The 19,141-nt window shown below is 45.8% G+C and overlaps 1 protein-coding gene across 1 annotated transcript in view; it reads left to right on the top strand.

The window, feature by feature from the left end:
• The window catches only part of ARHGAP42 (Rho GTPase activating protein 42), a 168,366-nt gene that overhangs the window by 53,539 nt on the left and 95,686 nt on the right, over window positions 1-19,141 (top strand). Inside the window, exon 3 of the mRNA XM_081860231.1 lies at window positions 8,650-8,711. Within this exon, the coding sequence (XP_081716357.1) occupies window positions 8,650-8,711 (62 nt within the window). The remainder of the gene's footprint in view (window positions 1-8,649; window positions 8,712-19,141) is intronic.

Below are 19,141 nucleotides of genomic sequence, written 5' to 3' on the forward strand. Positions count from 1 at the left end.
AACATAAATCCCACCATGGTTTGTTTTTTTAATCACTATTATTATGGCTCTTGTAATTAAGATTATGATTATTAGATTTAAATGCCTTTTTGAAGAATATTGCAGGTGTGGCTGAGTCGATCACTCAGTCGGTGCTGTTACCAGGCTCAGCCGTCCACTTGTATAACATCTGTCAACTGGGGAACATTTGCCAGCTCCAGAGGCGGCAGAGAATGTTAAAAGAAGCTAGACCATGCTTTGCCATATACTTTGTTTACATATCAAGCCCTTTTTTATTCATCCAAATGCACAAAACTGTGAAAACAATACTAAAAGGGTTTCAGGGTAGTTCACATTTGTTTTTTCTCTACAGTGGTACCTCAGGTTAAGGACTTAATTTGTTCCGGAGGTCCGTTCTTAACCTGAAACTGTTCTTAACCTAAGGTACCACTTTAGCTAATGGAGGCCTCCTGCTGCTGCTGCTCCGCCAGCATGTGATTTCTGTTCTCACCCTGAAGCAATGTTCTTAACCTGAGGTACTATTTCTGGGTTAGTGGAGTCTGTAACCTAAAGCGTCTGTAACCCTAAGTGTCTGTAACCCGAGATACCACTGTATATATTTTTGGAACATGCTTGTGGGGTAGGTTGAGCTGAAAGGTAGGGACTGGTTGCTCGGAATCATCTTCCCGGTGTTCTCTCTAGATGTGCTGAGCTGCACTTTATTTATTTTTATTTATTTTGGGGTTTTTTGGTGTGTGTTTTAAAATCTTTTTTATTTTGACAGAGTAATAATCATGAATAAAAATAATAAAAATGTGCACCCCACCACTGAGACCATGCCATTGTAACTACCCAACCTCCCAAAATTTCAACACCTCTTGCGATGGTGTGACCCCTTTCCGTTTTAACAGTACAAATTCTACAAACATCCACCACATCTCCTCAGAATCATTTCTCCTGCATATCCCCTGTCTTACCATAATGGCACATATTAATATAGCATTAATAGCTCTATCCCACACCTCTTTATACTGAGCTGCACTTTAGGTCCCAACTTCATCTGCCTACCTCGGGTTACAGACGCTTCAGGTTACAGATGCTTCAGGTAACAGACTCCGCTAACCCAGAAATAGTACCTGGGGTTAAGAACTTTGCTTCAGGATGAGAACACAAATCACATGGCGGCAGTGGGAGGCCCCATTAGCTAAAGTGGTACCTCAGGTTAAGAACAGTTTCAGGTTAAGAATGGACCTCCAGAACGAATTAAGTTCTTAACCCGAGGTACCACTGTACTTTGGTTTTCAAACGCCTTGGGAGTTGAACGTTTTGGCTCCTGAACAGTCGAAAACTGGAAGTGATTGCTTCTGTTTTTGAATGTTCTTTGGAACCTGAACATCCGGCGTGACTTCTGTGGCTTCTGAATTGAAGCAGGAGCTTCCTGCAGCCAATCAGAAGCCACGCCTTGGTTTCTGAACGTTTTGGAAGTTGGACGGACTTCTGGAATGGATTCGGTTCAACTTCCAAGGTACCACTGTACTGTTCTTAGGGTACAGCAAAGACTGGTCCTCATGTCTCCAGCATGGATTGCCCAGGTTGGATTGGAAAGCTTGAGAAGTAGGCCATGGCACATGGTGACTACATCTGCAGGATTGACCAAGGCTCCCCAAGATTGATTAACCTGTCTGATGTCTTGCTTAGGAATGTGTTTGTGAACTTTGAAAAGTTGTGACTCAGAAATAAATGTGTAGAGGTGGGAAGAGGGAGAGAGCGAGAGCAAACAGTCGTTGCTCCAATCTTCCTAGGTGACGTGAAGTCTGTGTCACCGGATAAATGGTTAGGAACCAACTAGAAGCTGGTGGCAACGCCCACAAGTAAAAGTGCAACTTGCATGACGAGTACCAAATCATGCTGTGGTTAAAACCAACTTGTTTCCACAGAGATATAATCTGGAAGCATTTTGTCTAGCTGACTTTACAAGATACTCAACTGTTTTACAAAGTACTTGCCTGAATATGAATGAAAATGCAAACAATATGTTCCTTACCATCTTTACCGCAAATGAGTATGGCGCCTGCCAGTTGAAAATATTAAAAGTTGGTCCAGCGTGAATTGTATATCTGAGCTAATGTCAGATTTACTAGTGCTGATAATAATAATGATGATGATAATTCTGGCGCTGTCTGTAATTTTACAACGGGTAATTTATTAGACCATACTTTATGTTTACCATTCGCACATTGGTTAAGGATTCAACATTGGTGGAGTTTAAAGTTCAGAATTACAGAACTGGGGATAAGTTGTGGAAATTGGCCGGGGGCCTGAGGGGGTGGCTTATTATCAAAAAAGGGTGTGTTTTGCATGCTTGGTGGACCTGGGGGTTTCCACATAGGCAAGCTGAGGGTCTCGACTGACATACCATCAAAGCATCCATTGTAGTAAGCAGTCTGAAACTTAACACATACGGACCTGACTTAAGCTGCTGGGACCATTTGAACACCCGAGTCTTAGAGGCACTCCTTTCCCTAATGGTCCCTCGATAACATTTAGATGCAGTGTTCCTGCGTAAAATGCAAAATAATTGCTGGTAAAGAATAAGTGGTTATGCTTGCAAAGTATAAGAGGAGCTGTTTTCTAAATCACCAGTGTTGCAACACAATGTAGAAGTTCATGCAAGTTCGGTCTGTCTGTCTGTCTGTCTGTCTGTCTGTCTGTCTCTCTCTCTCTTTCTCTCTCTCATTCCTCCACCCCCGTTTTGGAAAGCAAAAAAGCCAACCTGTCCAAATATTTACTGCATAAATTTCAGAAACCTTTCCTCCCCGTTTCTGTTTTCTGACTTACCATTTTATCTTGTTTTCATTTACCCTCAATTTTCCCCCTTGTTGTGTTCATCAGACTCCCACATCATAGCATTTGTTCCATATTTTATTCAGAAATTAAATGTTGTTCCCAAAGAGTCTTCCCAGAAATACGTTGAGCTCCTGTAATGTTTATTTTCCTGATAAAACCTGCCTTTGTTCCCTTGACCCTTTCCATACCAGAGTGGATGGATTTTTTAAATATCAAGAGGACTTGAATCATAGCATAAAAGGCAGAGATAAATAGCATAAAAGGCAGAGATAAATGGGGGTCAGGTAGGAACGTTGACAGAGTCCCTTTATTTATAGCAGATGCAAAATACTTTGTGAAGTCTCATGGTCTCATCCATGCAGAACAAGGTGCACTTTCCAAAATTCCCTCTTCTGTACAGTGGTACCTCGGGTTACATATGCTTCAGGTTACATACGCTTCAGGTTACAGACTCTGCTAACCCAGAAATAGTGCTTCAGGTTAAGAACTTTGCTTCAGAATGAGAACTGAAATCGTGCTCTGGCGGTGCGGCGGCAGCGGGAGGCCCCATTAGCTAAAATGGTGCTTCAGGTTAAGAACAGTTTCAGGTTAAGAACGGACCTCCAGAACGAATTAAGAACTTAACCTGAGGTACCACTGTATAACTACAAAAACACAGGAGACCTGCCCTCCTTTGTACAGTGGTACCTCGGGTTAAGAACTTAATTTGTTCCGGAGGTCCGTTCTTAACCTGTAACTGTTCTTAACCTGAGGTGCCACTTTAGCTAATGGGACCTCCCGCTGCTGCTGAGTGATTTCTGTTCCCATCCTGAAGCAAAGTTCTTAACCCGAGGTACTATTTCTGGGTTAGCAGAGTCTGTAACCTGAAGCATCTGTAATCCCGAGGTACCACTGTATGTGGTCATCCTTGAAGACAGGAGGAGAATTTGGGGCACAAAAAGTAAATTCTAAGAGGTTCTGATATTGTAGCTCAGGATTGAATGTAGGTCCTGGGTCTAGCCAAGCTAGGAGACTCTGGACCAAAATTTTTGATTTTAAATTGCCAATAAAACAAGCAGTTCAGATAAATCTGCTGGTTTTCGATTTAGAAATTCATATGTTTCCTCAATACGTGAGGGTGCAAACTGGTTGGTATTACAAGAATAGCATATTGGTTTGTGGCTGAATTGAGATGTTGCATGATGGAGGAGCATGATTAAAACCCTTTGGCTGTGCAGTCACACTATTTAAAGGCCTCTTTGGTCTAATCAAAGGTCTGTGTAGGCCAGCACCTTGTTTTGCCCAGTAGCCAAGCAGATGGACCTGGGAAGAATGTTAGCAGAACATGAAGACAGGAGACCTCTCCTGTAGTTGTTCCCCAGTATTCAGAGGTGTGCTTCCAGTCCTGGTGGCAGATGATTCTCATTATGACTAGTAGCCACTGATAGCTTCCTTCCTACATGAAATGGTCTAACCCCACCTTTAAAGCAGCATCAGGTAGTTGCCACCACCGTATCTTCCAGCAAATTCCATAACTAGTTTTACTATCCGCTGAGTTAAGAAGTGCTTCCTGTTGAATGTCAAGGTTCCCAAGCCACCCTCCAATAACTCACACTCACACATCACACATCACACATCAATTTTGCTTTGGGTTTTTGGCACGATTTTGGCCACAACTTTATTTAAATACACCCAAGTGAGTGGTTGCTTAGGCATTGGTTCAGACTATCTGTCCTTGCCCAGGGGACAGAACTGACTTCTGGATCCCAGCGAAAGCCAGTGCGGGAAACAAATTTTGGGGAGAAAATGAAGCTGGGCCTCAGTCCCTCACTTCTCCCCTCATGCTCCTGGTGGCTTGCACGGCCCAAGTCTCCAATGCCAGGGACAAGGACGAAAAGAATGGCAAGCCCCTGGATTCCTTTAACGGAACTCTCTTTCCGCACCACCATTGGAGGGGTAGGCACTTACCCCTCCACCAACCAATTTGAACCAATGCCTAACCGCCAACCTTACAAGTTGTGATGATTTGCTATGCAGCAGGCAAAACCAAATGGCACCAGCCAATCAGCCAAATGGACAAATTCCTACCAGGCCCCTGCCTCAAAGCAGGAGACCCCATGACAGGCATAACAAGGTCAAGCGAACAACCCCCCCAATACAGGGATGGTGGGCGGGTGATCCGGTGCAAGCAGGCAAGAGAACACTCAAAGTTTGGCGACCAGTATTTAAAACCTCTGACCCCTCCTTCAAAATTGGTAACAAGCAGTTCTCCCCAGCGACCCAATTAACCAATTCACTGCCTGGGTCCCTCCATAAATCCGCCCAGCAACAATGGGGTGGCTTGTATACCCCACCGCAACACGTGCTCTCTGCTAGGGAGAACACGTTTTGCTGGACCCACCAGTGAGCTTCATCTGACCCCAGATTCTTGTATTAATAAGAGAAGGGAGCGGTCTCTCTATTTCTCCACTTCTCTTAAATTTCCTTTCCCCTCCTCCCAAACATTCTAACCTTTCCTAACAGGGGCGTTGTTCCGATTTCTTTGTATGCTTCAGGATTACTGTACTTTTCCGGGTGTAACACGCCCCCATGTATAAGACGACCCCTATTTTTGGGGACTCCCAATTAAGGAAATGGGGGGGAATTGCCCAGAGTTGTTGAGCTTTCTTTGCGGAGGGGGGAGATTGTCGACAATCACTCACCCGCCTGACAGCCGCTGACAATCGCACGCATGGCCAAAGATGCCGCAAGCAGCCGAAAATCGCCTGCCCAATTGCCGCAGCCAACAATCACCCGCCCAAACGCCGCTGACAGTCTTCTGCTTGCGGCTGCCACCAATTGCCTGTCTCTCCCCCCTCCCCATGCACTATCCGTATATAAGACAACCCCCAATTTTAAACCTTTATTTTTAATTTTAAAAATCTCGTCTTATACACCAAAAAGTACGGTATATCTGTTATGGGATAAGAGGCAGATTTCTGTTTGGTTCTTTCTCTTCTTGTAGTGCAACATTAAGAAAAAGCCACTCATGCTGCAATCCCATGGATTTGCAAGTTAGGAGCCTATTAAGCTGCTTTATAGAATGACAGAATTGTAGAGTTGGAAGGGACCACAAGGGTCATGTAGTCCAGGAATCTGCAGGAAAGCAGGAATCTTTTGCCCAATGTGGGGCTCGAACCCACGACCTGGAGATGAAGAGTCTCATGCTCTACCAATTGAGCCATCTCAGTTCTACGTAGAGAAGTCAGCCAATTGGTCCATCTGATTTAATATAGCCTGCTTACAGAAGCTCTCCCAAGATTTCGGACAGTTGTTCCCAGCTCTACCTGCAGATGCCAGGAATTGAACCTTGGAGCTTTTCACACACAGAACATGTGAGATGCTGCCCTTTCCCAAAGATCAAAGTGGTCCTTACACCTAGAATCTGGCTTTAGCAAGCATCCAGAACCTGAGGCAAATGCTATCAGACTCTTCAAGCCATCTGTTTCATGGGTTTGTGCGTGCTCTAGAATTTAGTATACAACACCACCTGTGTACATGGTGCCGGTCCAAGAACAGATATGGCATAGGCAAACTCAGCCCTCCATATCTTTTGAGACTACAACTCCCATCATCCTTGACCACTGGTCCTGTTAGCTAGGAATGATGGGAGTTGTAGTCCCAAGACATCTGGAGGGCCAAGTTTGCCTATGCCTGGATATAGAGGAAGGCGGAATGATAGGCAGGGTAAGAATGTAATTATTTTGATTGCACATACTTGGACATAGTTATAATAAACGGTAGGGCAGATGTTGCAGAACTACAACTCCCATCAGCCATAGCAAGCATGGCCATTGGTCAGGGCTGAGGGAGTTGTGGTTCAGAAATATCTGGAGGTCCAGCTTTTTCATTGCTTGCTGTTTTTATGCTTGTTCATTTCGCTCTTACGCTTTCTTTTTTCTTTTAATTTCCCATGAAACCTCTTTTCCCCCTGACGGTCTGCTGTTTGTATTTCTACTTTAATTGACCCAGGAAACGGACATGCCATTCCTATCCCGACCCCGACCCCCTAATTTTCTTGCAGTGTCTTATTTTGTCTAATTTATGTTGTGTGCCAATGGGCTGGAATTGCCCTCTGTTTTTGTTTCACTAGGGTGCCTAGTAGATTTTAGGCACTCTCAAACTAACAACAGGCTCTTGAAACAACAATAGCAAGGCAAAGTGCTTAATCGAGATACTTAATCAACCTTGGGTTTATGTGTCATTCTGTTTTGCGTGTTGTTTTCCATCCTTCATGCTCGACTCCTGCAGGTTGCCAGCCTACCACTGAATGGAATGTGGCCTTATCCTCCAGTGCTCCTGATTAGAAAAACAGATGATTGCGCACTTCAGAGAATGAATATAAATGATATTTTCTTGGCCAGAATATATCCGCCGAGGAGACGGAAACCGCCTCCTTCTCCTTAGATGCTATTTCTTTGCAGTAATCAAATAAATTCAGGCAGGAGCATTTGGCAAGGAGTCTTCTCTCGCTTGGTACCATTTTTGCTGGTGTACATATCACTTGAGTTACGTATAGGAAGAATGCTGAAAATGGTACCTAGGGAGTTGTTCACCTCCCTACCACTGTATGGATGGCAGATATTCTGTATTGTAGCCGTTATCAACCTGGTGTCCTCCTTGTGCTTGGGACAACAACTCCCATCAGCTCCAGCAATGAGCATGTTAGCCAGGGTTGATGGGAGCTGGATAGCTCAGTTGCTTAGAGCATGGTCATTTGAACCAACCTTTCAAAATCCATCTTCTCCCAATTTACAGTGTTACCTCAGGTTACATATGCTTCAGGTTACATACACTTCAGGTTACAGACTCCGCTAACCCAGAAATAATGCTTCAGGTTAAGAACTTTGCTTCAGGATGAGAACAGAAATCGTGCTTCGGCGGCACAGCAGCAGCAGGAGGCCCCATTAGCTAAAGTGGTGCTTCAGGTTAAGAACAGTTTCAGGTTAAGAACGGACCTCCGGAACGAATTAAGTACTTAACCTGAGGTACCACTGTATATTCTGTCTCCTCTCTTTAATCAAAAATATTCTAATCTGCAACAAGGAGGAGATCTAATTTGCAGAGCTTCTGTCGTGCTCAGTTGCTTAGAGCATGGCAATGATAATGGCAAGGTTGCAGGTTTGACCCCTGTATGGGACAGCTGCCTGTTCCTGCATTGCAGAGGGTTGGACTAGATGATCCTCAGGGTCCCTTCAAACCCTACAATCTATGATTCTGTTAAAAAAACCCATCTGGAGCATACTAGGTTGGCCAAGGCTGCTGTAACAAGTAGCTGTCCCCCTGCTCTAAACCACGCAGGCAAGGACCAAGAATGCCTGCCTTTCACACAAGAAGAAATGTAGGCTTAAAATTTGAATTCTCCCTACAGGGAAACTGTGGCTTTTTTTGTTTTTGATTTTTTATGGCATTCCCAGGGCGAGACTTAACATGTATACCATTTGCAAGGAAGGTCTCCTCACACTGTACAGAGGACAATCTTATCCTCCCGAAACAGGTTTTTGAAGTGTTGAGCATTTGACTTCTGATTTCTGGGCCTCTTCCTGGAGGCTTCCATTTGTGATGGATTCGTTCCCTCTGGAGAGGTCGGGGGCTTGCACTGTAGATTAAGAAAGGGTTCTTGAGGATAGTCCTGCGTGACAAATCTAATCCAGTTTCACTGCTGCCGTTCCCCTACCTCAAGGGGGAACCTTAAGAATTCATAAGCGCCACTTACTCCTTGCATGAAGACTAGCAATGGCTTTGCAATAGAAAATTAATTCATTCTGCCTTGTTGTTTCCAATCCCTGCCCTCTTCTCTCATAGCCCAGTCACTGAAGGAGTTTGCCCGGTTATTGATTGCGGTAGAAGAGGAGAGGAGACGCTTGGTAAGTCTGTTCCTTCAGTGTTTTTCTTCTCCTGGAAAAGCTCCTGTTTTTCATTCATGTTTATGGAAATCTCAGCACGCAAGAATCTGGGTTGTTGTTGTTGTTGTTGTTTTCACTGCTTCCTGACAAACCCCAGATGAATGCATTATTGGGAGTTCTGCACATTTTGCAACGTTGACCTTAGCATGCCTTCTACCATAGTGGGTGCCCTTGAATGCCAAAGTGTGGTCTGTTCATCCCAGATGCATACAAGAGATGGTTGCTGAGCTGCTATTTAGGACATGGTCCGTGACGCAACAAACTTGCAAAAGCAAGCAGGCCTAGGTTTGGTTTGGGCCTGGACAGAACACCACTCGCTTCCTCTGGGGAAGGCAGGGTTAGAAATGCACTCAATAAAATATTGAACTGAAGAGAACTTGCTTACAACAGCCACTTTATTAATATTCTACTAGAGTATGAAGATATCTGGAAAGGTAGGCTTTGGGGAAAGTTGCGCCCTAAACGCTAAATACAAAATAAAACAAAATGTACATTTCAAGACTTAAATTCAAGTTCTCTTTCAAATTCCAGACTTTTAGATTTCTTTTCTTTTCTGAAATGATGCTCAGCTGCAGCTTAGGGCGCAGAACTATGTAGCTGCTTGTCTTCTTATAAAATGGCTCAGTTGGTTATCACCTGGAGCGGATAAGGCCAAGGTTCCAGTTTGATCCCCATATGGGACAGCTGCATGTTCCTGCATTGCAAGGGATTGGACTAGTGACCTCAGGGCCCTTCCAACTCTACAGTTCTATGATTCTGAGATTCTTCCTCCTGGTGCTAGTGCCACTGCCTACACCGAGAATTTGTGTGGCTAGTGTTCCGTCTTCAGACCACATACATTTGATCCTGTTTTCTAGACTTCAACCATAAGTGTGCATCCTTGCTGAAGATTACTTCTGGGAAAGAGAATAGGTGACAGGTGATGGCCCAGATTCTCAACCTAACTTTTGCAAGCGGCTTCCTAATCAGTCTCTTAATCTTAAGCCAAGAAAGAGTATTCTCTATAAGATTGAATAACAATATAGAATCAAGACTTTGAGATTAGACCACTGAAGAAGCCCGGAAAACTATCTTGGGAGTGTGCTACCTGCAAGCCCCAATAAAAGGGCCCCATTGGGGGCGAACAGCGGCCTCTTGATTACTTGGACTGCCAGGGTGAAACAGGTGCAAAAAGCCAGCACCCTGTCTACAACTTCATTAACATCTACCTACAATTCCACTAGCATCTCTCCGTATTGTGAATAACACCGAACTTACCTTTTGTTGGTATCTTCATGAACTTATCTGAAGGACTGAGTTAAGCATTTGAAAAATCTATTGGAACCAGACATTATAAGTTCATCTTAAGTTGGGTAGGTTCAGTATCAGCTACAGTGACTGACAGCTCTTGAGGCTTTCAGGCAGGGATTTAGCCCAGCGCTTATGTGAGGATGCTGGGGATTGAATGTGGAACCTTTGGCATGCAAAGCACCTGCTCTAATACTCAGTTTCAGCTCTTCCCTAGTGAACCACATCTCTGCCAGCTGCCGCCGCCGCCACTGTCATCATATTCTTCTCTTGGGTTGTCAGCGGGGGGCGGGGTCGACATTCTATTTATCACACTTTTATCCCACCCTTTTCCCAAAGTGCTGATGGCAGCATGCCAAATTCTCCTTCTGCTACCCAGTTTTATTCTTGAAATTGCAGCTGAACCAAGCTCTTAGTGGTTGAGACTAGCACCCTTCCGTGGGCCAGATTTGGCCCAAGGGCCTCCAGTTGCTAACCTGCCATGTATGCATCATAGGTAAAAGGTAAAGGTAAAGGACCCCTAGACAGTTAAGTCTAGTCAAAGGTGACTGTGTGGTTGTGGCGCTCATCTCACTTTTAGGCCGAGGGAGCCGGCGTTTGTCTACAGACAGCTTTCCGGGTCATGTGGCCAGCATGACTAAACAGCTTCTGGCACAACGGAACACTGTGACGGAAACCAGAGCACACGGAAACGCTGTTTACCTTCCCGCCACAGCGGTACTTGCACTGGCATGCTTTCGAACTGCTAGGTTGGCAGGAGCTGGGACAGAGCAACGGGAACTCACTGCATTGCGGGGATTCGAACCGCCGACCTTCTGATTTGCAAGCTCAAGAGGCTCAGTGGTTTAGACCACAGCACCACCCATGTCCCTATGCATCATAACTAGTTGTGTGATAAAGGTTTCTTTTGTTCAAGCAGCCCACTTCACCATGATTCTATAGTACTAAAACCTGGCAGGCGCTGGTCACCATTCCTCTGTTGCTTCTGAAGTCTATTACAAGCTAAAGTTTAACAGGAAAGCTTTCAAACAAGGGAGTAATTATTTTCAAAGTCCAGGAAGAACATTAAAGTCTGAAGCTATATACATATATAGTGAACTATCAGACTCCTTAAATATCCAGCATTCTTTCAGCTCATAGTTTTCCTTTTATGGTAATGGCATTGAAACGTGAAATTTTAAATGGGGAATCTATTAACCTTAGCGAGGTGCTTGCAGTGACCTTTTAAGTGAGAGCACATTTTAACTTTGACTTGCATGAAGAAAATATAATAAAAAGTCTTATCTCCAATATAAAGCCATCGGAACACCAAAGCAAAAGTTCAGATCGTCCTCTCCACCCACCCCCAACTTCTTTGTCAAGGATGCTTGTTAGGCTGCAGGGAAGGAAAAATGCAAACTACGCTTCTTGCGATGGTGATCACTGTTAGCTCAGCATTCTCCTGCAAAATCCAGGATGTATTTTCACAATTCGCCCACCTTTTTATGCTTCAAGCCTGTGAGGCAGGTTGGACTGCAAGTCCAAAAGTTACCTGGTAAGCCTGTGAGGCAGGTTGGACTGCAAGTCCAAAAGTTACCTGGTAAGCTTTGTGAGAATTGGAAATCGCATCTCTGTAGCCTGACACCCTAACAACTGTACCACGCTGGTTCTCTGTTGTACGTGTCAGAGATGTACAATGAATTTAGGTCTGGATACAATTCTTCAGGGACGCGGGTGGTGCTGTGGGTTAAACCACAGAGCCTAGGACTTGCTGATCAGAAGGTCGGTGGTTCAAATCCCCGCGACAGGGTGAGCTCCCATTGCTCGGTCCCAGCTCCTGCCAACCTAGCAGTTCGAAAACACGTCAAAGTGCAAGTAGATAAATAGGTACCGCTCCGGCGAGAAGGTAAACGGTGTTTCCGTGTGCTGTTCTGGTTCTCCAGAAGCGGCTTAGTCATGCTGGCCACATGACCCGGAAGCTGTACGCCGGCTCCCTCGGCCAATAAAGCGAGATGAGCGCCGCAACCCCAGAGACGGTCACGACTGGACCTAATTGTCAGGGATCCCTTTACCTTTACCTTACAATTCTTCAACGCCTTGCAAGCAGTCATTTGACTTTAAAACAGTGGTTCTCCCAATATCTGTTGCCTGCAGCTAATGGGACAAAAGATCTGGAGATAAAAGTGGATCCAAGTTCTTTTCAAATTTGCTGCATGTTCAGATAGGCCTCGTTTTAAAAACTGGGAAGCCTTCAAACATGCTTCTGTCTGAAACGGCAAAGTACTGCGCCATGTGGTTTGGGGGCTTGCTAAATAGCTGTAGACAGCAGATCATGGTACCATCCTTAGATATATTAGGGTTTGTTTTTCAGTTTTCATATACAAGTACAGGAGCATGCTGGGTGCTTCTAATTTGTGTATAAGAGTTGGTGTCTTGTGTGAAACATTGCCATGCGAGCCACCTTAATGCTCTCTTGGAAAAGTGGATGGATGTTTTTGCCGGCAGAGCGGACTGCTATTGTAGCATTAGATTTAGATGAGTAATTTTTGTGCGCATTCAGGAGAGCACTCGTGATAGATGGAGATGCCTCGGTAATGCTCCCATCGTAGTCATTCACAGCCAGAAATAAAGAATACCTCACAGTCCGTTTTTTAGTAGCCAATGAAAAATGGCATTCAAAACAAACTCGGGTGCCCAGGAGTTTTTGTCTAGAACACCGCAGAGTAGGAGAAGAGAGAACCATGTATCTTTTTATATTTCTGAAACCGAGAGCTACACAAAACACTGTTGTTCTTACTTACAGAAGATTAATAGAGCTGGAGCTGCCACACTTCACTTTTCTTCACTATCTGTAGAGTTTCGTTTTCCTTCTTTTCAGGGCAACACGTTTTCTGGTGCTGCTGTGTCCCTGCCTATCTGATGATCCTGTTCCCCTGCTTGGTCTGGTGATCCTCTGTATAGATTTCAAGGCTCTTCTTGAAGATGCACAAAGTAATTTATCTTGGAGAGCAGCTTATAAATAGTTCTTCCTTTTTTCTCCCATCAGCCTTCCATTTATCTGAAGCTCAAGGAAGATGAAAAGCATTAAGATGGGGGTGGGGAAGGCCAGAATAAGCCCTTGGGGACATATCTACAAATATATATACCGTATTTTTCGCCCTATAGGATGCACTTTTCCCCCTCCAAAAATGAAGGGGAAATCTGTGTGCGTCCTATGGGGTGAATACAGGCTTTTGCTGAAGCTTGGAGAGCGAGAGGGGTTGGTGCGCACCGACCCCTCTCGCTCTCCAGGCTTCAGGAAGCTATCAGAATGCCTGGGGAGCCCGCGGGAGTTCCCGCAGGGCTCCTTAGGCTGTGGATAGCAGCCTGCCGCCCGGCGCGCAGGGCGCCCTGAAGCAGAGCGCTCCTCGCGCTAGGCAGACATCCACAGCGTGGGGAGCCCTGCGGGAGTTCCCGCAGGGCTCCCCGCACTGCAGATAGCAGCCTGCCACCCGGCGCGTGAGGCACCCTGAAGCAGAGCACTCCTCGCACCGGGCAGATATCCTCAGCGCCGCCATCCCGCTGTTCCCTGACCTGGTTTTGGGGGCGAAATAAAGGAAAATTTTTTTTCCTTTATTTCCCCCCCCAAAAAACTAGGTGCGTCCTATGGAATGGAGCGTCCTATGGGACGAAAAATACGGTAGATGGATTGAATCAAGATTGTTTAATAGTCACTCTCTTTCTCTAGAGAACTCTTAAATCTTGGTGGAGAGGGAAGACTTCTTAGCATCCTCTCCAAACTACTGTTGCCATGATTCCACAGAAAGGTGGGTTATAAACATTTTAAATTAAAAACAAACAGACACCGATTTGGGAAGCAGCTAGCAGGGCAGCAGAGCAGAGGCAGGCAGGAAAATGAACCCCAGTTTCTTTGCCATGGCCAAACCTGCTGTCCAGAGGTTTTCTTCTCTTGTCTCCATCTCTACCTCACTCTGACTTATGACAGAAGTCAGTAGTTCATGCATTTTGTGGCAAGGCTGTATTCCTCCCTTCATTTACCGTATTTTTCTGTGTATAAGACAATGCTTTTTGCTAAAAAAAAGAAAAAGCAAAAATTGGGTGTTGTCTTATACATGCATAATGAATGCAGAGAGGGGACGTGTGATTAATGTAGCAGCAAGCAGGAGATTGGCAGCTGTGATTGGGCGCATGATTGGTGGCTGCGGCAAGGCCTGCTGGTGATTGGCTATGGCTGCGGCAATTGGGCAGGTGGCTGTGGCAAGGCGGGCAGGCGATTAGTGGCTGCGGCAAGTGGGCGGGTGGGCTGTTGAAACAACTTAATTTCTTAATTTTGGGTTACAAAAAATAGGGGCGTCTTACGCATGGAAAAATATGGTACTTGAATTGCATTTCTAAACTCACCTGTCAAGGTGGCAAAGGATGGAAAACAACCTCAGAATTAGTTACGTAGAACAAATGAGGCGGGAGCAAATGTGATCTTAAAAGCAGCAGGACTCAGTCCACCCTTAATCAAAGCTTTGATGTGCTTGGTGGAAGAAAACTGGAGTAGGAGCTGATACAAAGCTCTCTAGGAAGTGCATTCCATTATATGGCCGTCATAACTGCTTAGATCTTGAATAGCTAAAGCCCTGGTGAGTTTACTCCGCTATTAAGGTTGTTTCTAGGTGGGTATTATCCTAGTTCCTCAGGTTGATGCCCCAGAGAGGAGAAAACACACTGTACACATTTGCAAAGAGAGTGTCCTTGCCAGGCAGCAGTAGAGGAATTTCCTTCTTTCCTTTCCTCCCTTACTCAGATGCTTAGGCCATGCATGTTGCACCTGGAGCAAGGCTTTCTAGTGCAAAAGCCTGAACTGCCCAGGGATCACTGTGGGACTGTTTTGTTTTATTTACGGGATTTTGAATCTACTGTTCGCAATGAGGCCCTGAGCGGTTTCCGAACAATACAAAAAAAATACAGATTGTGCAAAAAAGTGCAAATTAAAATCGAGCATGAGTTCAATTTGAAACCAGGTGCCATAGATGGGATTGGACGCTAGGTGTACCATATCTCCTGCTCTGCCCAGTATGTAGTGAGCATTAGAACAGACCTCCTCAATCTCAGCCCTCCAGATGTTTTTGGCCTACAACTCCCATGATCCCTAGCTAGCAGGACCAGTGGTCAGGGATGATGGGAATTGTAGTCTCAAAACATCTGGAGGGCCGAGGTTGAGGAAGCCTGCAATTAGAACATTAAAACAGCAGATCTGCCCTCAATAAAAAGACACTTGTGCAGCTAAATCTGTGTAGTGTTTGCTGGATGGGAGCAAGCAGTGCTTTTTTTCTGGGGGGACGCAGGGGTATGCATACCCCTAAACGTTTTGTGAATCTTAACGGGAGAAGAAACTAAATTCTTCTCTAGCACGGTGAATCGTCAGTTCCATTGAATAGCACAGTGAATTGTCAGTTCCATTGCTATCCCCAAAATGGTTTCTCTTGAGTCAAAATGAGAGTACCCCTAAACATTTTTATAAAAAAAAAAGCACTGGGAGCAAGTGTGTGGAGATGGTAGCATCGAAGACAATGTGCTCAGTTTTAAGGTGCTTTCATATGAGGGCTTAATGTTGTTAAACAGTAACGGGACCTCTGACCATTGGGTCCAGTCGTGACCGACTCTGGGGTTGCGGCGCACATCTTGCTTTATTGGCTGAGGGAGCCAGCGTACAGCTTCCGGGTCATGTGGCCAGCAAGACTAAGCCGCTTCTGGCAAACCAGAGAAGCGCACGGAAATGCCATTTACCTTCCCGCTGGAGCGGTACCTATTTATCTTCTTGCACTTTGTGCTTTCGAAATGCTAGGTTGGCAGGAGCAGAGACCAAGCAATGGGGGCTCACCCCGTCACGGGGATTTGAACCGCCGACCTTCTGATCGGCAAGCCCTCGGCTCTGTCCATTGAGTTGTTGGCAGTAAGTTGCTACCTTAAAAAGAAAAGGATTTTTCCTGGAAAGGGCAAGTCCAGATTAAATGGGTAAGGGTATGGTGGGTGGGTGGGTGGGTGGGTGGGTGGGTGGGTGGGTGGGTGGGTGGAGAATACAGCCTGCCTTTTTGATGCCATTGCTGGGGGTTGGAACGAGATTACCCTTAGGGTCCCTTCCAACTCTACAATTCTATGAGGACACTACAAAAAAAGAAAGAAAGAAACCCTACATGCACGAAGAATATCTATCTCATCACAGTAAATGCCTGTTTGGAAGCATCCACGATGGACCCCAGTTAAGTAGGAAAGCACCTCCTTGCAGACGAACACAGTCCCACCAGGAGATGCCAGGAATTGACCCTGGGACCTTCTGCATGGAAAGGAGATGGTCTCCCGCAGAACAATGGACCTTCCCTATATGAAGGTGATGACTGATTTCATGGAGCTCTGGATATAATATAGCCAAATAGTGGCATGTTATGTTGAGCAGTGAACTGACCCCCATCCTCTTTCTAGTTGGGTTGGGTGGAATTTAGAGAACATCTGTGTTGCCACGTTCTATGAGCTTCCATGCTGCCTTCGTTTCTGTTTATTGCGTTTCATGATTAGCAGCAGGCTAAAGAGATCTGATAGCCAATTTCATGTGTTCTTAATCCAAGAGATTGAAATCCAGATCAGAGCTGCTGTTGACTCGATGGGAACAAGAATAGGCTTTGTTTGAGGCACCCTTTGGGGAGCTCTTCTCGTCTCCCTGGTGCTTGTGCAGGAATTGACTGGCTTATCCTGGGGTCACGGTAGAAAGTGAACCAGGTATGCTAGCGTCATACGATACACTTAAGTGTTTGGCTGCTCTTTCTCCAAGTGCAAATTTCTCCAAAACCGTTCCCGTCTAAGAAGCTTTTATTTTTAACCACTGTTTTAACAGTGACACGAAACATTCCATTCCAGGCTGAACTGCGAGTTCCGTTTCAGGATGAATATTATTGGAGCGAGAAATGCACAGATCATGGGAACTTGGTGGGTTGGTCACACGTAGTGGTGTTGTACTTTGGTTTCAAGACTCGGGAGGTTTCTGCGTCCAATTCAGAGCAAATGAACAACCAGGAGGAGCTTTCTAGCAAAACAAGCTTCACTCTCTCTTCCCTTTGTGTACGTCAAGAGAGTATGTGGTTTTCACAGGCATGTAGATGGGGCAAATCAGGAAGGAGAGTGTGCCTCCTCCACAAGAGGACCGGAGGTTGGCAACATGAGAACGGGGCCTTCTCTGCAGTGGCTCCCTGTCTGTGGAATGCTTTCCCCAGAGAGGTTTGGCTGGCACCTTCATTATGCACCAGGCAAAAACGTTCCTCTTCAAGCAGGCCTTGGGCTGATTGACATCTTACGCCCGTTTTAAGCGTGTTTGTAGGAGGGGGAGTTATTTGTTTGTGTCCCCCTCTTTGTTTTTTTATCATGTATTTTGTGTTTTTATATACTATATTTTTTATGTTGTGAACAGCTCTGAGATCTCTGGATGAAGTGTGGTATATAAATTTAATAAATAAAATAAAATAAATGTTCTGCCAGGGCATCTGAAGTGCCAGCTACTTCCACTGCCTTTTTCCCTACACAGCAATTAATAACTTGGGCCTCCTTATGGCTAGCATAGCGGGAGGCAAATACAGTAGTGGGGAACACCTGGAATGTTGAGCCAGGCAGGGTCCCATTCAAACCCTTGTTTCTTTAGGTAAAGGTAAAGGGACCCCTGACCATTAGGTCCAGTCGTGGCCGACTCTGGGGTTGCGGCACTCATCTCGCTTTACTAGCCAAGAGAGCCGGCCTACAGCTTCCGGGTCAGGTGGCCAGCATGACTAAGCCGCTTCTGGCGAACCAGAGCAGCGCACGGAAACGCCGTTTACCTTCCTGCCAGAGCGGTACCTATTTATCTACTTGCCCTTTGATGTCCTTTCAAACTGCTAGGTTGGCAGGAGCAGGGACCGAGCAACAGAGCTCACCCCGTCGCGGGGATTCAAACCACCGACCTTCTGATCGGCAAGTCCTAGACTCTGTGGTTTAACTCACAGCGCCACCCGCGTCCCTATAAAACTTTTGCCATGACTTGGATTTGAACCGAGGTTGCTGTAGCCACAACGCAGAGTACTAACCACTATACGAATTTGAACACCTCAAATGCCCCCTTGTGAGGTCTAACATATTCTTGAGGTTGTGAAAGGCCCCAGATTTAAATTAACACAGATTGTGTAGTGTTGCTGTGCCCTTCCATCATTTGTTTTCTGTTTTTCCTCTGTCGGCATTACCTTGATTTTCAGCCCTATCACTCAAGAAGCTTTTGATGTACATCTCTTGTATTTTTGCCAACTCCCGTGTAGGTTTTTAAAAAGCCCCCTCTGTCTCCTTTGTTTCTGACCACTGAGATGCTATGATTTAATCCAACCCGTTACAAAGAGAGCACAACAGAACGCAACGGGAAACTTTGATCTTCAGTCTGAAATGTGCGCTTTCATTTTCCTGTGTGGAACCCCTCACAACCCTCTATCGGCAAAGATATTGTAAATCGGGTCCTCCCTTAAAGAGGGCATGTATTGTGGTGAGACCTGGAAAACCGACACCCTGTGTTGTAGGTGGGTACATTTGGACAGCCACAACACCCGATTGGTAGGTCCCTCAAAGCTGGGTGCAATCTGGCCAATGGGACACAATGGGAAACGGTTCAAGGGACCTATTTATGCCCATGCACGTGACCCAGAGCTTCCTCTTTTGGCACATGCATTCGGAACACCCGCCCACCTCTCCCTACTTTTAGGGCTTTGCGCTTGACCCCGCTATGCCGTCGTATGTCATCTGTTGTTGGGACAGGGGCATGGCAGGAATTTCCCCCACTTGGCTGTTTGGCTGTTGCCATTGGCGTTTCGCCTGCCGCGTAGCAAATCGTCACAACTTGTAAGGTTGCGGATAGGCTCTGGGTCAGGTGATAGGGATGGGAGAACGCTCTCGCCATCCCTATGTGAAGGGTATTCTGTTAAAGGAATCCAGGGACTCGATTGTTTGGTCAACCCCTGAGAGGGGGTTATGGCCATGCCTGAGTCCAGGGGGACATTAGGGAGGCGGAGTTAGCCCGTTCCCGGCTTTCCGCTTATCCAGATGTTCACCCTTGGCTGACCTATGCTGGTGCC

The sequence above is a fragment of the Podarcis erhardii genome, assembly GCF_964252035.2.
Source record: "Podarcis erhardii genome assembly, chromosome: 4".
In the NCBI taxonomy this organism is placed as follows: Eukaryota; Metazoa; Chordata; class Lepidosauria; order Squamata; family Lacertidae; genus Podarcis; species Podarcis erhardii.